Here is a 13461-nt window from a genome sequence, read left to right as displayed (position 1 = left end):
CTCACGTTTGTAATCCCAGCACTTTGGGGGAGGCCAAGGCAGAAGGATCACTTGAGGCCAGGAGTTCAAGGCTACGGTAAGCTATGATCATGCCACTGTACTTCAGCCTGGGCAACAGAGTAAGACCCCAACTCAAAAAAAAATTATAATGATGTGCTAGCCTATATTCAAGATCATTAGAGCCCAGAAGTTTGAGATTAGCCTAAGCAACAGAGCAAGACACCATCTCTAAAACAACAAAAAAGGAAAAAAGAAAGAATTTATAATTAGGTGCTACTTTATACCTATTAAATGACTGAACTTTTTTCAGCCATAATATCCAATACTAGAGCATTTCTAGTGAAAAGATAAAGACTGGTCTCCTTCCTAGCCCTTGTCTCCATGGAAAGAAATCTTTTTTTTTTTTATTTTGAAACAGAGTCTTGCTCTGTTGTCCATACTGGAGTGCCCTGGCATGATCTTGGCTCACTGCAACCTCTGCCTCCCGAGTTCAAATGATTCTCCTGTCTCAGCCTCCCCAAGTAGCTGGGATTACAGGCATGTGCCACCATGCCAGCTTATTTTTGTATTTTTAGTAGAGATGAGGTTTCACCATGTTGGCCAGCCTGATCTCAAACTCTTGACCTCAGGTTATCCACCTGCCTCGGCCTCCCAAAGTGCTGGGATTACAGGCCTGAGCCACAGCGCCCAGCCAGTCCTCCATAATATAAATAGCATATAAATTGAATGCTAATATGCAAAGTGAGTGCTGGATGCCTGTGCCTCATCAAAGTCTTCTTCCTAACCCACATTATGAAACACAGGTAGAATACTCACCCTGATACTCTTCCAATGCCTGTAATAATGCCACCCCCTGGTACCTCCTCATTGTCATATAACTGGTAACCTGCAAACTGGGATAATTCCAGAAATGGAGACCTGAAGGGAAGAAAGGATGTCGTTTGAATTAATGTCATTAAAAAATACACATTTAAACATATGGAAAAGATTTTTCCTTAACGAGACAATGTTTCAAATATGCATGTTGTATATAAAATCTATTTTAAAAATCTAAGATGGGTGTGCTGGCTCAAGTTTGTAATCCCAACTATTCAGGAGGCTGAGGCAACAGGATTGTTTGAGCCCAGGAGTTGGAGGCCAGCCTGGACAACATAGCAAGACCCTGTCTCTCTCTCTTTTTTTTTTTTTTTGAGATGGAGTCTCACTCTGTCATCCAGACTGGAGTGCAGTGGTGTGATCTCAGCTCACTGCAACCTCCACCTCCTGGATTCAAGCAATTCTCCTGCCTCAGCCTCCCGAGTAGCTGGAGTTACAGGCACGCACCACTATGATGGGCTAATTTTTTTGTATTTTTAGTAGAGACGGGTTTCACCATGTTGGCCAGACTGGTCTCAAACTCCTGAATTCCGGTGATCCGCCCACCTTGGCCTCCCAAAGTGCTGGGATTATAGGCATGGGCCATCATGGCCAGCTGAGACCCTGTCATTTAAAACTTTTGGTGCTAGGTGGGGTGGCTCATGCCCGTAATCCCAGCACTGTGTGGGGCTCATGTGGGTGGATTGCTTGAGCCCAGGAGTTCGAGACCAGCCTGAGCAACATAGCAAAACCCTGTCTTTACAAAAAAAAAAATTTTTTTTAACATAGCTGGGCATGGTGGCACACACCTGTGGTCCCAGCTACTTGGGAGGCTGAGGTGGAAGAATCACTTGAGCCCAGGAGATTAAGGCTGTAGTGAGCTGTGACTGTGCTACTACACTCCAGCCTGGGCAATGGAATGAGATGCTGTCTCAAAAAAACAAATAAATGGCCAGGTGCAGGTGGCTCACACCTGTAATCCCAGCACTTTGGAAAGCCGAGACAGGAGGATCATCTGAGGTCAGGAGTTTGAGATCAGCCTGGATAACGTGGTGAAACCCTGTCTCTACTAAAAATACAAAAAAAAATTAGCCAGGCATGGTGGCACGTGCCTGTAAATTCCAGCTACTCAGGAGGCTGGAGTAGGAGAATCACCTAAATTCGGGAGGCAGAGGTGGCAGTGAGCTGAGATCACACCACTGCACTCCAGCCTGGACAACAGAGCAAGGCTCCATCTCAATAAATAAATAAATAAATCCTTTCCATGTGCCAGGCTGTCTTCTAAGGGCTTTAGAAGCACTCACTCATGACTGGGCATGGTGGCTTACACCTGTAATCCCAGCACTTTGGGAGGCCAAGGCGGGTGGATCATTAGGTCAAGAGATTGCAACCATCCTGTCCAACATGGTGAAATGCTGTCTCTACTGAAAATACAAAAATTAGCTGGGCGTGGTGGTGCACACCTGTAGTCCCAGCTACTTGGGAAGTTGAGGCAGAAGAATCGCCTGAATCTGGGAGGCAGGAGTTGCAGTGAGCCAAGATTGCACCACTGCACTCCTGCCTGGGCAATAGAGCGAGACTCTGTCTCAAAATTTAAAAAAATTAAAAAAAAAAAAAGAAACACTCACACATGTCCTCCTTAGAACCACCTTCTGAGATGGATCCTATTGTGATCCTCATTTACTGATGAGGAAACTGAAACACACAGAGATCAAGTCACTTGTCTAAGGTTATATAGTAAGTAGCAGAGCTCGGAGCTTCATAAGCAATCTGCCCCCAGGGACCAGTCTCTTAACCATTAATTTGCCTCGCACTTACTTACATGGTCAAGACACATTAGGAGGGAAAAAAAGAGCATTGGCTACAAAACAGCACATTAGTATGATTTCATTTTTGTTTTTTAAAAAACAGGTGTCTCGTATATATATGCATATAAACGGCCTAGAAGGATAATATACTAGGTGTTAACGGTGCTTGTCTCCAGGTTGGATGTGGGTGCACGTGTCACAAGAAAAAAGACTTTGGGAGTTTTCACTTACCCCCTCTCCCCCCCTTGCATCCCATATCCAATCCTTCAGGAAATCCTTTTGGGTTGGCTTGGTCTTTTTTTTTAGACGGAGTTTCGCTCTTGTTACCCAGGCTGGAGTGCAATGGGGCGATCTCGGCTCACCGCAACCTCCGCCTCCTGGGTTCAGGCAATTCTCCTGCCTCAGCCTCCTAAGTAGCTGGGATTACAGGCATGCACCACCGTGCCCAGCTAATTTTTTGTACTTTTAGTAGAGACGGGGTTTCACCATGTTGACCAGGATGGTCTCGATCTCTTGACCTCATGATCCACCCGCCTCCGCCTCCCAAAGTGCTGGGATTACAGGCGTGAGCCTCCGCGCCCAGCCTTGGCTTGGTCTTTACAATACATCCAGAACCCCGCACTCCTATTGCCACCACTACCACCACCCTAGGCCAAGTCCCCATCACGTCTGCCTCGAATCCCCGCAATCACCCTCTAACTGGTCACAGGGCTTCTACTCCTGCTGCCTGTCTACTCACAACACATCAGCTGGAGTAACTCTTTTAAACTATGTCAGATCATAATCATCTCCTGTTCCAAACCCTACAATAGCGCCCCATTTCTCCCATGGTGAAAACCAAAACCTTTTCAATAACCCACAAGGCCCTACGGGATCGGACCCATCTCCTGCTCTTCTCCCCTCACTCCCTCCAGCACAACCACCCAGCCTCCTGGCTACCCCTTGAGCGTACCAGGATATGTGGCACACTCCCACCTCAGGGCCTTGGCACTGGCCGTTCCCACTGCCTGAAATACTCTTTCGCCAGATAACTGCAAGGTTCTCTTTCTTTCCTCCTTCAAATCTTTGCTCAATCGTCACCTTCTCAATGAGGCCTACCTTGGCACCACCCCTTAAAACTGCACCTTGCGGTCGGGCGCAGTGGCTCATACTCTTAATCCCAGCACTTTGGGAGGTCAAGGCGGGTGAATCACGAAGTCAGGAGTTCAAGACCAGTCTGGTCAAGATGGTGAAACCCCGTCTCTACTAAAAAATACAAAAATTAGCCAAGTGTGGTGGCAGGGACCTGTAATTCCAGCTGCTCGGGAGGCTGAGGCAGAGAATTGCTTGAATCCAGGACACGGAGGTTGCAGTGAGCCGAGATCTCACCACTGCACTCCAGCCTGGGTGACAGAGTGAGACTCTGTGTCCAAAAAAAAAAACCCTGCAATTTGCCCCACATCTTCCTCTCTTTTACGCTTGGCTACCTTTTCTTTTTCTGATGGCATTTATCACTTACTGACACGCTACAATTTACAATGTTTACTGTCGTTTTCTGTCTCCCCTTGCTATGATGTAAACTCCAGCACGGCAAAGATCTGTGTCTGTTTTGGTCACTCATATATCACTAGTACCTGAAACAGTGTTTGACACATAGTAGGCTCTCAATAAACACATGTTGCTGAATCTTATAGTGAGAACTAGAATTCAAAATAACTGATTTACAAGACTGTCTAATGAAGTACCATGGAACAGAGAACACTCTGAGTTAGCACTTGGCTGTGTACGCACCCTGGGTCTATGAGATTGTCAATTCTTTCTCTAGGCAATAGCTTTCCTCTTGATATGTGAAGTGCTTGGGCTTTCTCACCACCTCCTATGATAAAAACATCATCAGATTAGATTAGATTAGATTAGATTAGATTAGATTAGATTAGATTAGATTGACATGATAAAAAGGTCTCAATGCCAGTAAAACATAATACTTAATCCAAACTATAGTACTTTTTAAAAGTTCAACATGTCCTCTGAGAAAAGGCTAATCATTCACTCAATTTACAAGTTGCCAATTTTCTGAAGTAAATTTAAAAACTGGTATTAAAAAAAAAATCAAGTCAGGCGCGGTAGCTCACACCTGTAATCCCAGCACTTTGGGAGGCTGAGGTGGGTGGATCACAAGGTCAGGAGTTCTAGATCAGCCTGGCCAACATAGTAAAACACTTTCTCTACTAAAAATACAAAAAATTAGCCACGCGTGGTGGTGGGCACCTGTAATCCCAGCTACTTGGGAGGCTGAGGCAGGAGAATTGCTTGAACCGGGAGGCAGAGGTTGCAGTGAGCCCAGATCGCGTCATTGCACTCCAGCCCAGGTGATAGTGCGAGATTCTGTCTCAAAAAAAAAAAATCAATCTATCCATCCCTGATCCTAGAGTATATCCTAGAGTCTATGTTCTGAATTCACTAGTAATTACTTAAATTACAGAGTATTTTCTCTGCAGCTCACATATTGCAAATATCACCTCACCGCCACCATATTTATTAAATACATGCTATGATAGATCTGGAAAATTCCTATTTTCATTTGTCCCAGGTAAAAATATGATTTTAGAAATTCCATGATAAGCACAGTAAATTTGCCTAAAGATGACATTAGTGACCCATAACTTTTCCAGCTTGCAACTGGGAGAGTTGCACCCACCATCCCCAAAAGGCACCCAATGCCACAAGACAACTCATCCCTTCACTGAGTCAAATCCACCATCTTTTTTTTTTTTTTTTTGAGATGAAGTCTTGCTCTGTTGCCCAGGCTGGAGTGTAATGGCGCGATCTCAGCTTACTGCAACCTCCACCTCCCGGGTTCAAACAATTCTCCTGCCTCAGCCTCCCAAGTAGCTGGGATTACAGACATGAGCCACCACACCCAGCTAATTTTGTATTTTTAGTAAAGATGGAGTTTCACCATGTTGGTCAGGCTGGTCTCAAACATCTGACCTCATGTAATCCACCCACCTCGGCCTCCCAAAGTGCTGGAATTATAGGTGTGAGCCACTACGCCCAGCCCCAAAACCCACCATTTTAATGTCTAAGGGGGACAGTGAGTTCACCAAATCAAACTCTCAACATGGGCATGACGACTGAGTTATCACCCCTAACAATGTGTTTTCATCTCAGCAAGTTCAGATTCTTTTTCTGGAGACAACACCTTAATCTAAAATGGCTTCAAAAGTATGAATTCCATAGCTGGATACAGGGGCACAGGTATAGTCTCAGCTACTTGGGAGGCTGAGGCAAGAAGATCACTTGAGCTCATGACTTCGAGTCCAGCCTGAGCAACAGGGTGAGGAGACCCTGTCTCTAAATAAATAAGTAAATAAGCAATTCTAGACCATACTTGCCAAATCCAGTCTTCTTCACTATTTCCATACTCCTGAGATCTAGTATTTGCACTACTCCACTCTCAATGTACAATTTTAGATTAAAAGTATTATATATTAAGTATTACATATTTGTTGATAAAAGAGTTATCTGAAACAGTCTATCAAATATGAAGAATGCTTTCCATCTGAGATTCAGCACTGAGGAAAAATATATTAAGCACCTATTAAGAAATCACCGGCTAGGTGTGGTGACTCACACCTGTAATCCCAGCACTTTGGGAGACCAAGACAGGAAGATCACTTGAGCCAGGGGCTCAAAAAAATTTTCTCTTAAAAAAAAATTAATAAAAATAAAAAGTAAATTATTTATTCATAAAATTTATGAATTTGAATCTTTACTTTTCACCCCAAAAGTGACAGTGCGCTATGAGGAGAAAACCTGGCCAAGTAGTAGGAAAAATAAAATTAAATGCCTGCATACCAACAAATGCATAGTCTTAAGAGTCAAAAGCTTGGCCAGGAACAGTGGCTCATGCCTTTAATTGCAGCACTTTCAGAGGCCAAGGTGGATGGATCACTTCTCGTCAGGAGTTCAAGACCAGTGTGGCCAACATGGTGAAACCCTATCTCTACTAGAATAATACAAAAATTAGCCAGGCATGGTGGCGGGTGCCTGTAATCTCAGCTACTTGGGAGGCTGAGGCAGGAGAATCGCTTGAACCGAGGAAGTTGAGGTTGCAGTGAGCCAAGATTGTGCCACTGCACTCCAGCCTGGGTGATAGCAAGACTCCAACTCAAAAAACAAAAAGAGGCAAGAGCTTAATTCCACTAGTTTTTCCTAAAACCAATAACTATAAAGGACATCTTAAGTAAAGGGATAAACTCAAGAATAAATGCTGTGTTTACCTAGTTTTATACGCTGCATTCGTTCATGGAGCTGATTTACTAGTGCTTTCATCTGCTCGTAGTTCTCCTAAAACAGAAATAGAGGAGTGGGGGAGAGAAATATTAGAAAGCAATTCCTTTTTATCAAAATAAAGGTCAAAAAAAAAAACACCGTTCTGTGCCAACTCTGTGTGACCGCCACACTGGGCCTCCCCTATCCATGGCAGCCACACTGGGCCACTGGAGTCTATGGAAAAACTCACCCCTGCCTGTCTCGTTCAAGCTCTTCTTCACCACCCCACTTGTCCATCTCTCCAAATCTTACCCTTCTGCAAGCCTAATTCACGTTTCATCTCATCTTCAACTCCACTTCTGGCCACTCCTACTCAATTTAACATCTTTCTTCCTTAAACACCTTCTGAATTTAAATTGATCTCTATTTGTTTTCCTGTTTTAAGCTTTTTGAAGATTAAAATACCATCTTATTTTTCCTGTCCCATCAGTCACTATCTGAGATTCCAACCAAGGCTTGCTTACTGACAAATTACACATAAAAACACATCCCAGAGGGAAAAAAAGATCCTTTTTATTTTTTTGTATTTTGTATTTTTATTTTTTGGGACAGAGTCTGGCTCTGTTGCCCAGGCTAGAGTGCAATGGCGCAATCTCAGCTCACTGCAACCTCCGCCTCCCGGGTTCAAGCAATTCTCCTGCCTCAGCCTACTGAGTAGCAGGGACTACGGGTGTCCACCTCCATGCCCAGCTAATTTTTGTATTTTTAATACAGACAGGGTTTCTCCATTTTGGCCAGACTGGTCTCAAACTCCTGAGCTCAAGCGATTCACCCACGTCTGCCTCCCAAAGTGCTGGGATTACAGGTATGAGCCACAGCACCTGGCCAAGGATCCTATTTTATGTTTTAAAAAGCACAGGCTGGGTGTGGCGGCTCACACCTGTAATCCCAGAGCTTTGGGAGGTGGAGGCAGAGGCATTGCTCAAGCCCAGGAGTTTGAGACAGTCTGAGCAACATAGGAAGACTTCCATCTCTACAAAAAAAATATAAAATAAAAATAATAAAAATTTTAAAATTATCTGGGCATGGTGGTATGTCCCAGCGACCCAGCAGACTGAGGTGGAAGGATCTCTTGGGCCCAGGAGTTGGAGGCTGCAGTGAACTAAGACCATGACACTGTGCTCCAGCCTGTACGACACAGCAGGACTGTTTCAAACAAATAAATAATAAAAACAAAACTCTATACTGGGATATATTCAGAAATTTTCTAAGTAATATACTAGGAAATATTGACAGTGAGAAGTAGAAAAAAGGTAGAGGGACTAACTTTTCACCCTTATGTATTTCTAAATTTTGTTTGGTCAGCATATTACTTTTGAACAACACTTAAATAGCTAATTACCTTTGAAATTCAGAGTCTGGCCCACTAACACAGTTTGCTTCCCATGTGATTAGCATCTCTAGTTATTTAGTTCCTTTTACCTGACAGAACCCTAAGCAACTTCCTAACTGTTCAATCTTAGATGAATATTCAGTCTACAGTATGGCTCTATTATTAACTATTCTCTAAACAGCTCCAAGAGCTCTGGAGGTTATGATTTCCTCTACATTCTCTGGCTCTGCAAAATCCAGAAAATAAAAAACAAGGAAGCAGCACAGTGTTCAGGAAAGAACCAGTTGGACCTAACACAAATATACACAGAGCACGTCACCCTACACCAGCAGAAAAAAGTATGTAACTTTTCTTAAGTGCACAAAGAACATTCTCCAAGACAGACTACATGTCAGGCCACAAAACAAATCTTAATAAATTTTAAAAGATTAAAATCATACAAATTATCCTTTCTTTTTTTTTTTTTTTTTTTAAAGAAGGAGTCTGGCGTCTGGCTCCGTAGCTCAGGCTGGAGTGCAGTAGTACAATCTCAGTTCACTGCAACCTCCGTCTCCGGAGTTCAAGCATCTCTCCTGCCTTACCCTCCCAAGTAGCTGGGATTACAGGGGTCTGCCACCACACCCAGCTAATTTTTGTACTTTTAGTGGAGACAAGGTTTCACCATGTTGGCCAGGCTGGTCTTGAACTCCTGACTTCAGGTGATCCACCCGCCTCAGCCTCCCAAAGTGCTGGTATTATAGGTGTGAACCACCTCGCCCAGCCGAAAGTATCCTTTCAATCACAATGTAATGAAACTAGAAATCAATGGCAGAAGGATGATTGGAAAATTCACAAACATATGGAAAGTAAACAACGTGCTCTTAAACAACCAGCAGGTCAAGAAGAAAAGCACTGACCCACTCAGGCTGACGTTTGCCTCCACAGACTAGGCAATGTCTGTGCCAGGCTCAGCCCATTAGATTTACATCACAGAAGAGCCAGTACACTTCACCTCGAAGGCAATCCTTTGTCAACCAACCTAGCCTCCTGAGGATGAGGCTCACTAACCAAGAAACAGTGTAATTTAGTGGCACAAGGACAGACTTGGAAGCCAGACAGACCTGAGTTCAACTTTTAGTTTCCCTACTTACTGATCTCTCAGGGCCCCAGGTTTGTGTGTTATTGCTTTTCAATCACCTACAAAACAACAGTTTCTACAACCTAGTAATTTTCTTGTGAAGTTGAGCAACCAGAGAGGGTAGTGCCTGACAGTCATAATGAACTGGAGCCGAGCCATTGACAAGTTCCCACCCAGTCTTTTCAAAAGTAGAACCCACCTAGGTAGAGTTGGGTGAGTGAGAAGCATTATAAAGCAACAGTTAAGACCCTGGACTAAATAGTTATGAGCGAGACCACCTGACTTCAAAATCAGGCTCTGTGTTATCTCAGACAAATTACCTGGACCCTATATATCACAGTCTTCCCATCTATAAAACAGAAATAACAATTGTACCTACTACACAGGATCATTATGACAAATGCATGGGTAAAACCATATAAAGCCTTTAGAAAAATGGTGGGCACACTATAAAATTTCTGCCATTAGTATTACTTATTATAGTGCTGTTATTTGTAATCAGGAAACAAAGCTAAACTGGATTATTCATCCCATTCTCCCCCACCCTCACGGCCTTGCTTTGTCTAATATGAGCACACATGAACTTCATCATATCCCAGCAAGAACTTTTACTTTGTTTTTATTTTTAATTTTTTTTAAGAGACGGGGGTCTCGCTATGTTGCCCAGGCTGGAGAGCAGTGGCTATTCATAGGTGCAATCCCTCTACTGATCAGCACAGGAGTTTTGACCTGCTCCATTTCCAACCTGGGCCAGTTTACCCCTCCTTAGGCAACCTGGTGGTCCCCTGCTTCAGAGAGGTCACCATATTAATGCCCAACTTAGTACAGACACCTGATCGGCATAGCACACTACAGCCCAGAACTCCTGGGCTCAGGCAATCCTCCCACCTCAGCCTCCTGAGTAGCTGGGACTACAGGCATGCGCCACCGCACCCAGCCCAGCAAGAACTTTAAATCCAATTTCTGTTCAGCCTCTTGTTCCTGTGCCTTTGGGCATGAGAACTGCATGATTAAATCAGGGCTGCTCCTTCAGCCTCAGTCCAGGAATGGGAAGACACAAGGAGCAGACCTGAACCCACCCTGCATTGGAACAGTCACAGCAGCTAACCACAAGCCACCAGCACAAATGAGTGAGATTAAGAAACAAATATTTACTGTTGTAAGCTACTGAGATTTTTAGATTGTTTGTTACAAAGCACAACCTAGCAAAAGGTTATTCATACAAAACCCATCACCAAATATCCTATCTCTCATCTGCCAAACCTCACTCCTGGTCCTAAAGACTTGTTCGTATTAACGACAGTTCCACCGACCTAAATATTCTGCCCAGTTGGAAACTCCAAAGTCATCCATCTTTCCCTTCCACTCAGTTATTAACTCTCTAATCTTCGTTCCTCAGGTATCTATAACGCCCCTCCCACATACAAGTCTAATTTGACTCCTTCATCTCAAGACTCAACTCTCCACTACCACCTAGGTCTAGTCTTTTCCCTACATCAATCCATCGTTCACATTGCCACCACACTGATGATTCTACCATATCTATAGGATCATGCCACTTATCTACTTAAATATTCTAATGGATAACCTGCAAAATGGAATCTAAATGTGGCTTTTACATGCAAGACCCTCCTCTATCTGGCCCCATAATCAATCAATCCCATCACCAGACACTATTCCATGAATTCCAAGCCCTCTTGTTGCCCAGGCTGGAGTGCAATGGCACAATCTCGGCTCACCGCAACATCTGCCTCCCAGGTTCAAACGATTCTTTTGCCTCAGCCTCCTGAGTAGCTGGGATTACAGGCATGCACCACCATGCCCGGCTAATTTTGTACTTTTATTTATTTATTTTTGAGACGGAGTTTCGCTCTTGTTACCCAGGCTGGAGTGCAATGGCGCGATCTCGGCTCACCGCAACCTCTGCCTCCTGGGTTCAGGCAATTCTCCTGCCTCAGCCCCCTGAGTAGCTGGGATTACAGGAGCGCGCCACCATGCCAGGCTAATTTTTTGTACTTTTAGTAGAGACGGGGTTTCACCATGTTGACCAGGATGGTCTCGATCTCTTGACCTCGTGATCCACCCGCCTCGGCCTCCCAAAGTGCTGGGATTACAGGCGTGAGCCACCGCGCCCGGCCAATTTTGTACTTTTAATAGAGACGGGGTTTATCCATGTTGGTCAGGCTGGTCTTGAACTCCCAATCTCAGGTGATCCACATGCCTCGGCCTCCGGAGCTGTGATTACAGGCGTGAGCCATCAAACCTGGCCAGATATTCACTTTCATAACTCCGTACCTATGTTCTTGTAACTCTCCTGGTTTGTATAGTCTTACTTTCCATCCTGCACCCTGAACTTGGCCAGCTCTTACCCAAGATTCATCTCACCTATTACTTCCTTATCTGTAGCTTTCATAACCACCATCTAAAGCTTTAAACACCCCTTCTTACACTGTACCAGTTACCTGCTTTCTTGTCCATCTTCCCTACAAAATTATTCGTTCCATTCCTACACATCTATACCAAATATCTAAAATAGTGCCTAGACCACAGTAACCACTTAATAATTCTGAATTAAACATTCTGTCCTGTGTTGTTTGCACTATTTAGATGTTATCTGTATAGGCTTAGAAATCGTGGGAACAGAATGAAATTTTCCAGCTCTGATATTTCACAAGATTAAGTTTTCTGGCCTTATGATGCCTCCTAATTCCAAGAAAAGCCACTCAAAGACACTGTGGGATGTTTTCTATTAACATAACCAACTTTTTTTTTTGAGACAGAGTTTCCCTCGTTACCCAAGCTGGAGTGCAGTGGCACAATCTCAGCTCACTGCAACCTCCGCCTCCCGAATTGAAGCGATTCTCCTGCCTCAGCCTCCTGAGTAGCTGGGATTACAGGCAGTTACCACCACACCCGGCTAATATTTGTATTTTTAGTAGAGACGGAGTTTCACCCCGTTGGCCAGGCTGGTCTCAAACTCCTGACCTCAAGTAATCCACTCGCCTGAGCCTCCCAAAGTGCTGGGATTACAGGTGTGAGCCACCGCACCCGGCCATCATAACCAACTTTTAAACTAAAATTTGGTAAGCACAGCGCCCCTGGTTGGGATGTTCTAGGCCATTGGTTCCCAAAGCTGGCTGCCAAAAGTACCCTAAGGACTTCATTACAATGTAGACACCATGACTCTACCTGAGACCCAGAAGGTCCAGAGTCGGGCTCAGGCCGCTATTCAAGGAGCTCCCCAGGTGAAAATTCTAAACCAGGCTTTAAGAACCACTGATTTCAAAGACACAAAGTACAGTGCCAGCTCTAAAAGTGAACTAAAATTTCTTTTATCTGTTAGGCTTTTCTTCTTCAAACTTCACATGGATCCCAGAATCGACTGGGGCTCCTGAGAAGAGAGCAGCAGCTGTAGAAGCCTGCCCCTCCTCCATTTGCTTCCTCCACTTGCGGCCAGGCCCCCGGAGCGCTCAGCCTACCTGGTAGACGGCAGAGCCCGCGTCCAGCTGAGTACCCAACGAGGCCACCGAGTCCCCGTGATAGGCGCGCAGCCCGGCGGGAACGGCGCGGGCACAAGGCCACAGGGCTAACCTCCGGGCGGCCCACATGGCGGCGGGCACAGAGCGAGCGAGGAGAGAGAGAGAGAGGCCCGCGCTGGCCCGGAGCCGGTGCTTTCCCCTGCCGCTTCCCTCGCTGGGGCTGGGCTCGGATCCTTGCAGCCCTAGCGAAGGCCTCTCGGATTCTCAGGAGGGCCTGCCCCCGCACATGCCTAAGCGCCCCGCCCGCGATTGGTCAGGCCGCGCCACGCCCCCTGAGCCAACCAATAAGGAACAGAGGCTCAGCCCCACGAGATTGCGTCCGGTCTGGAGCGCAGGAGAGCTGGGCTCCCGGCTGAGCAACCTTCACGTGACCAACTGGGTGCCCGGAAACGGCGCAGTGCTGAAAGAGCTGTGGTTGGACTTGGGTTGGTGTTGTGTTGACACAGCGATAGATAATATCACGATGGTGACTGTACCTGAGGCAGGAGAATAAGG

At 45.3% G+C, this 13461-nt stretch overlaps 1 protein-coding gene across 1 annotated transcript in view; it reads right to left on the bottom strand.

Moving 5' to 3' along the window:
- The window catches only part of MCCC2 (methylcrotonyl-CoA carboxylase subunit 2), a 66694-nt gene extending 53566 nt beyond the window's left edge, over nt 1-13128 (bottom strand). Inside the window, exons 1-4 of the mRNA XM_064376038.1 lie at nt 12907-13128; nt 6926-6992; nt 4434-4518; nt 817-918 (exon numbers count right to left, since the gene is read on the bottom strand). Of these exons, the coding sequence (XP_064232108.1) occupies nt 817-918; nt 4434-4518; nt 6926-6992; nt 12907-13035 (383 nt within the window). The 5' untranslated portion in view covers nt 13036-13128. The remainder of the gene's footprint in view (nt 1-816; nt 919-4433; nt 4519-6925; nt 6993-12906) is intronic.
- Nucleotides 13129-13461: the final 333 nt, after the last annotated feature.

This window comes from Aotus nancymaae, unplaced genomic scaffold (assembly GCF_030222135.1).
Source record: "Aotus nancymaae isolate 86718 unplaced genomic scaffold, 86718_ANA_hifiasm-v0.15.2.pri h1tg000014l, whole genome shotgun sequence".
Taxonomy (NCBI): Eukaryota; Metazoa; Chordata; class Mammalia; order Primates; family Aotidae; genus Aotus; species Aotus nancymaae.
This window is presented reverse-complemented; position numbering and strand designations above follow the sequence as displayed.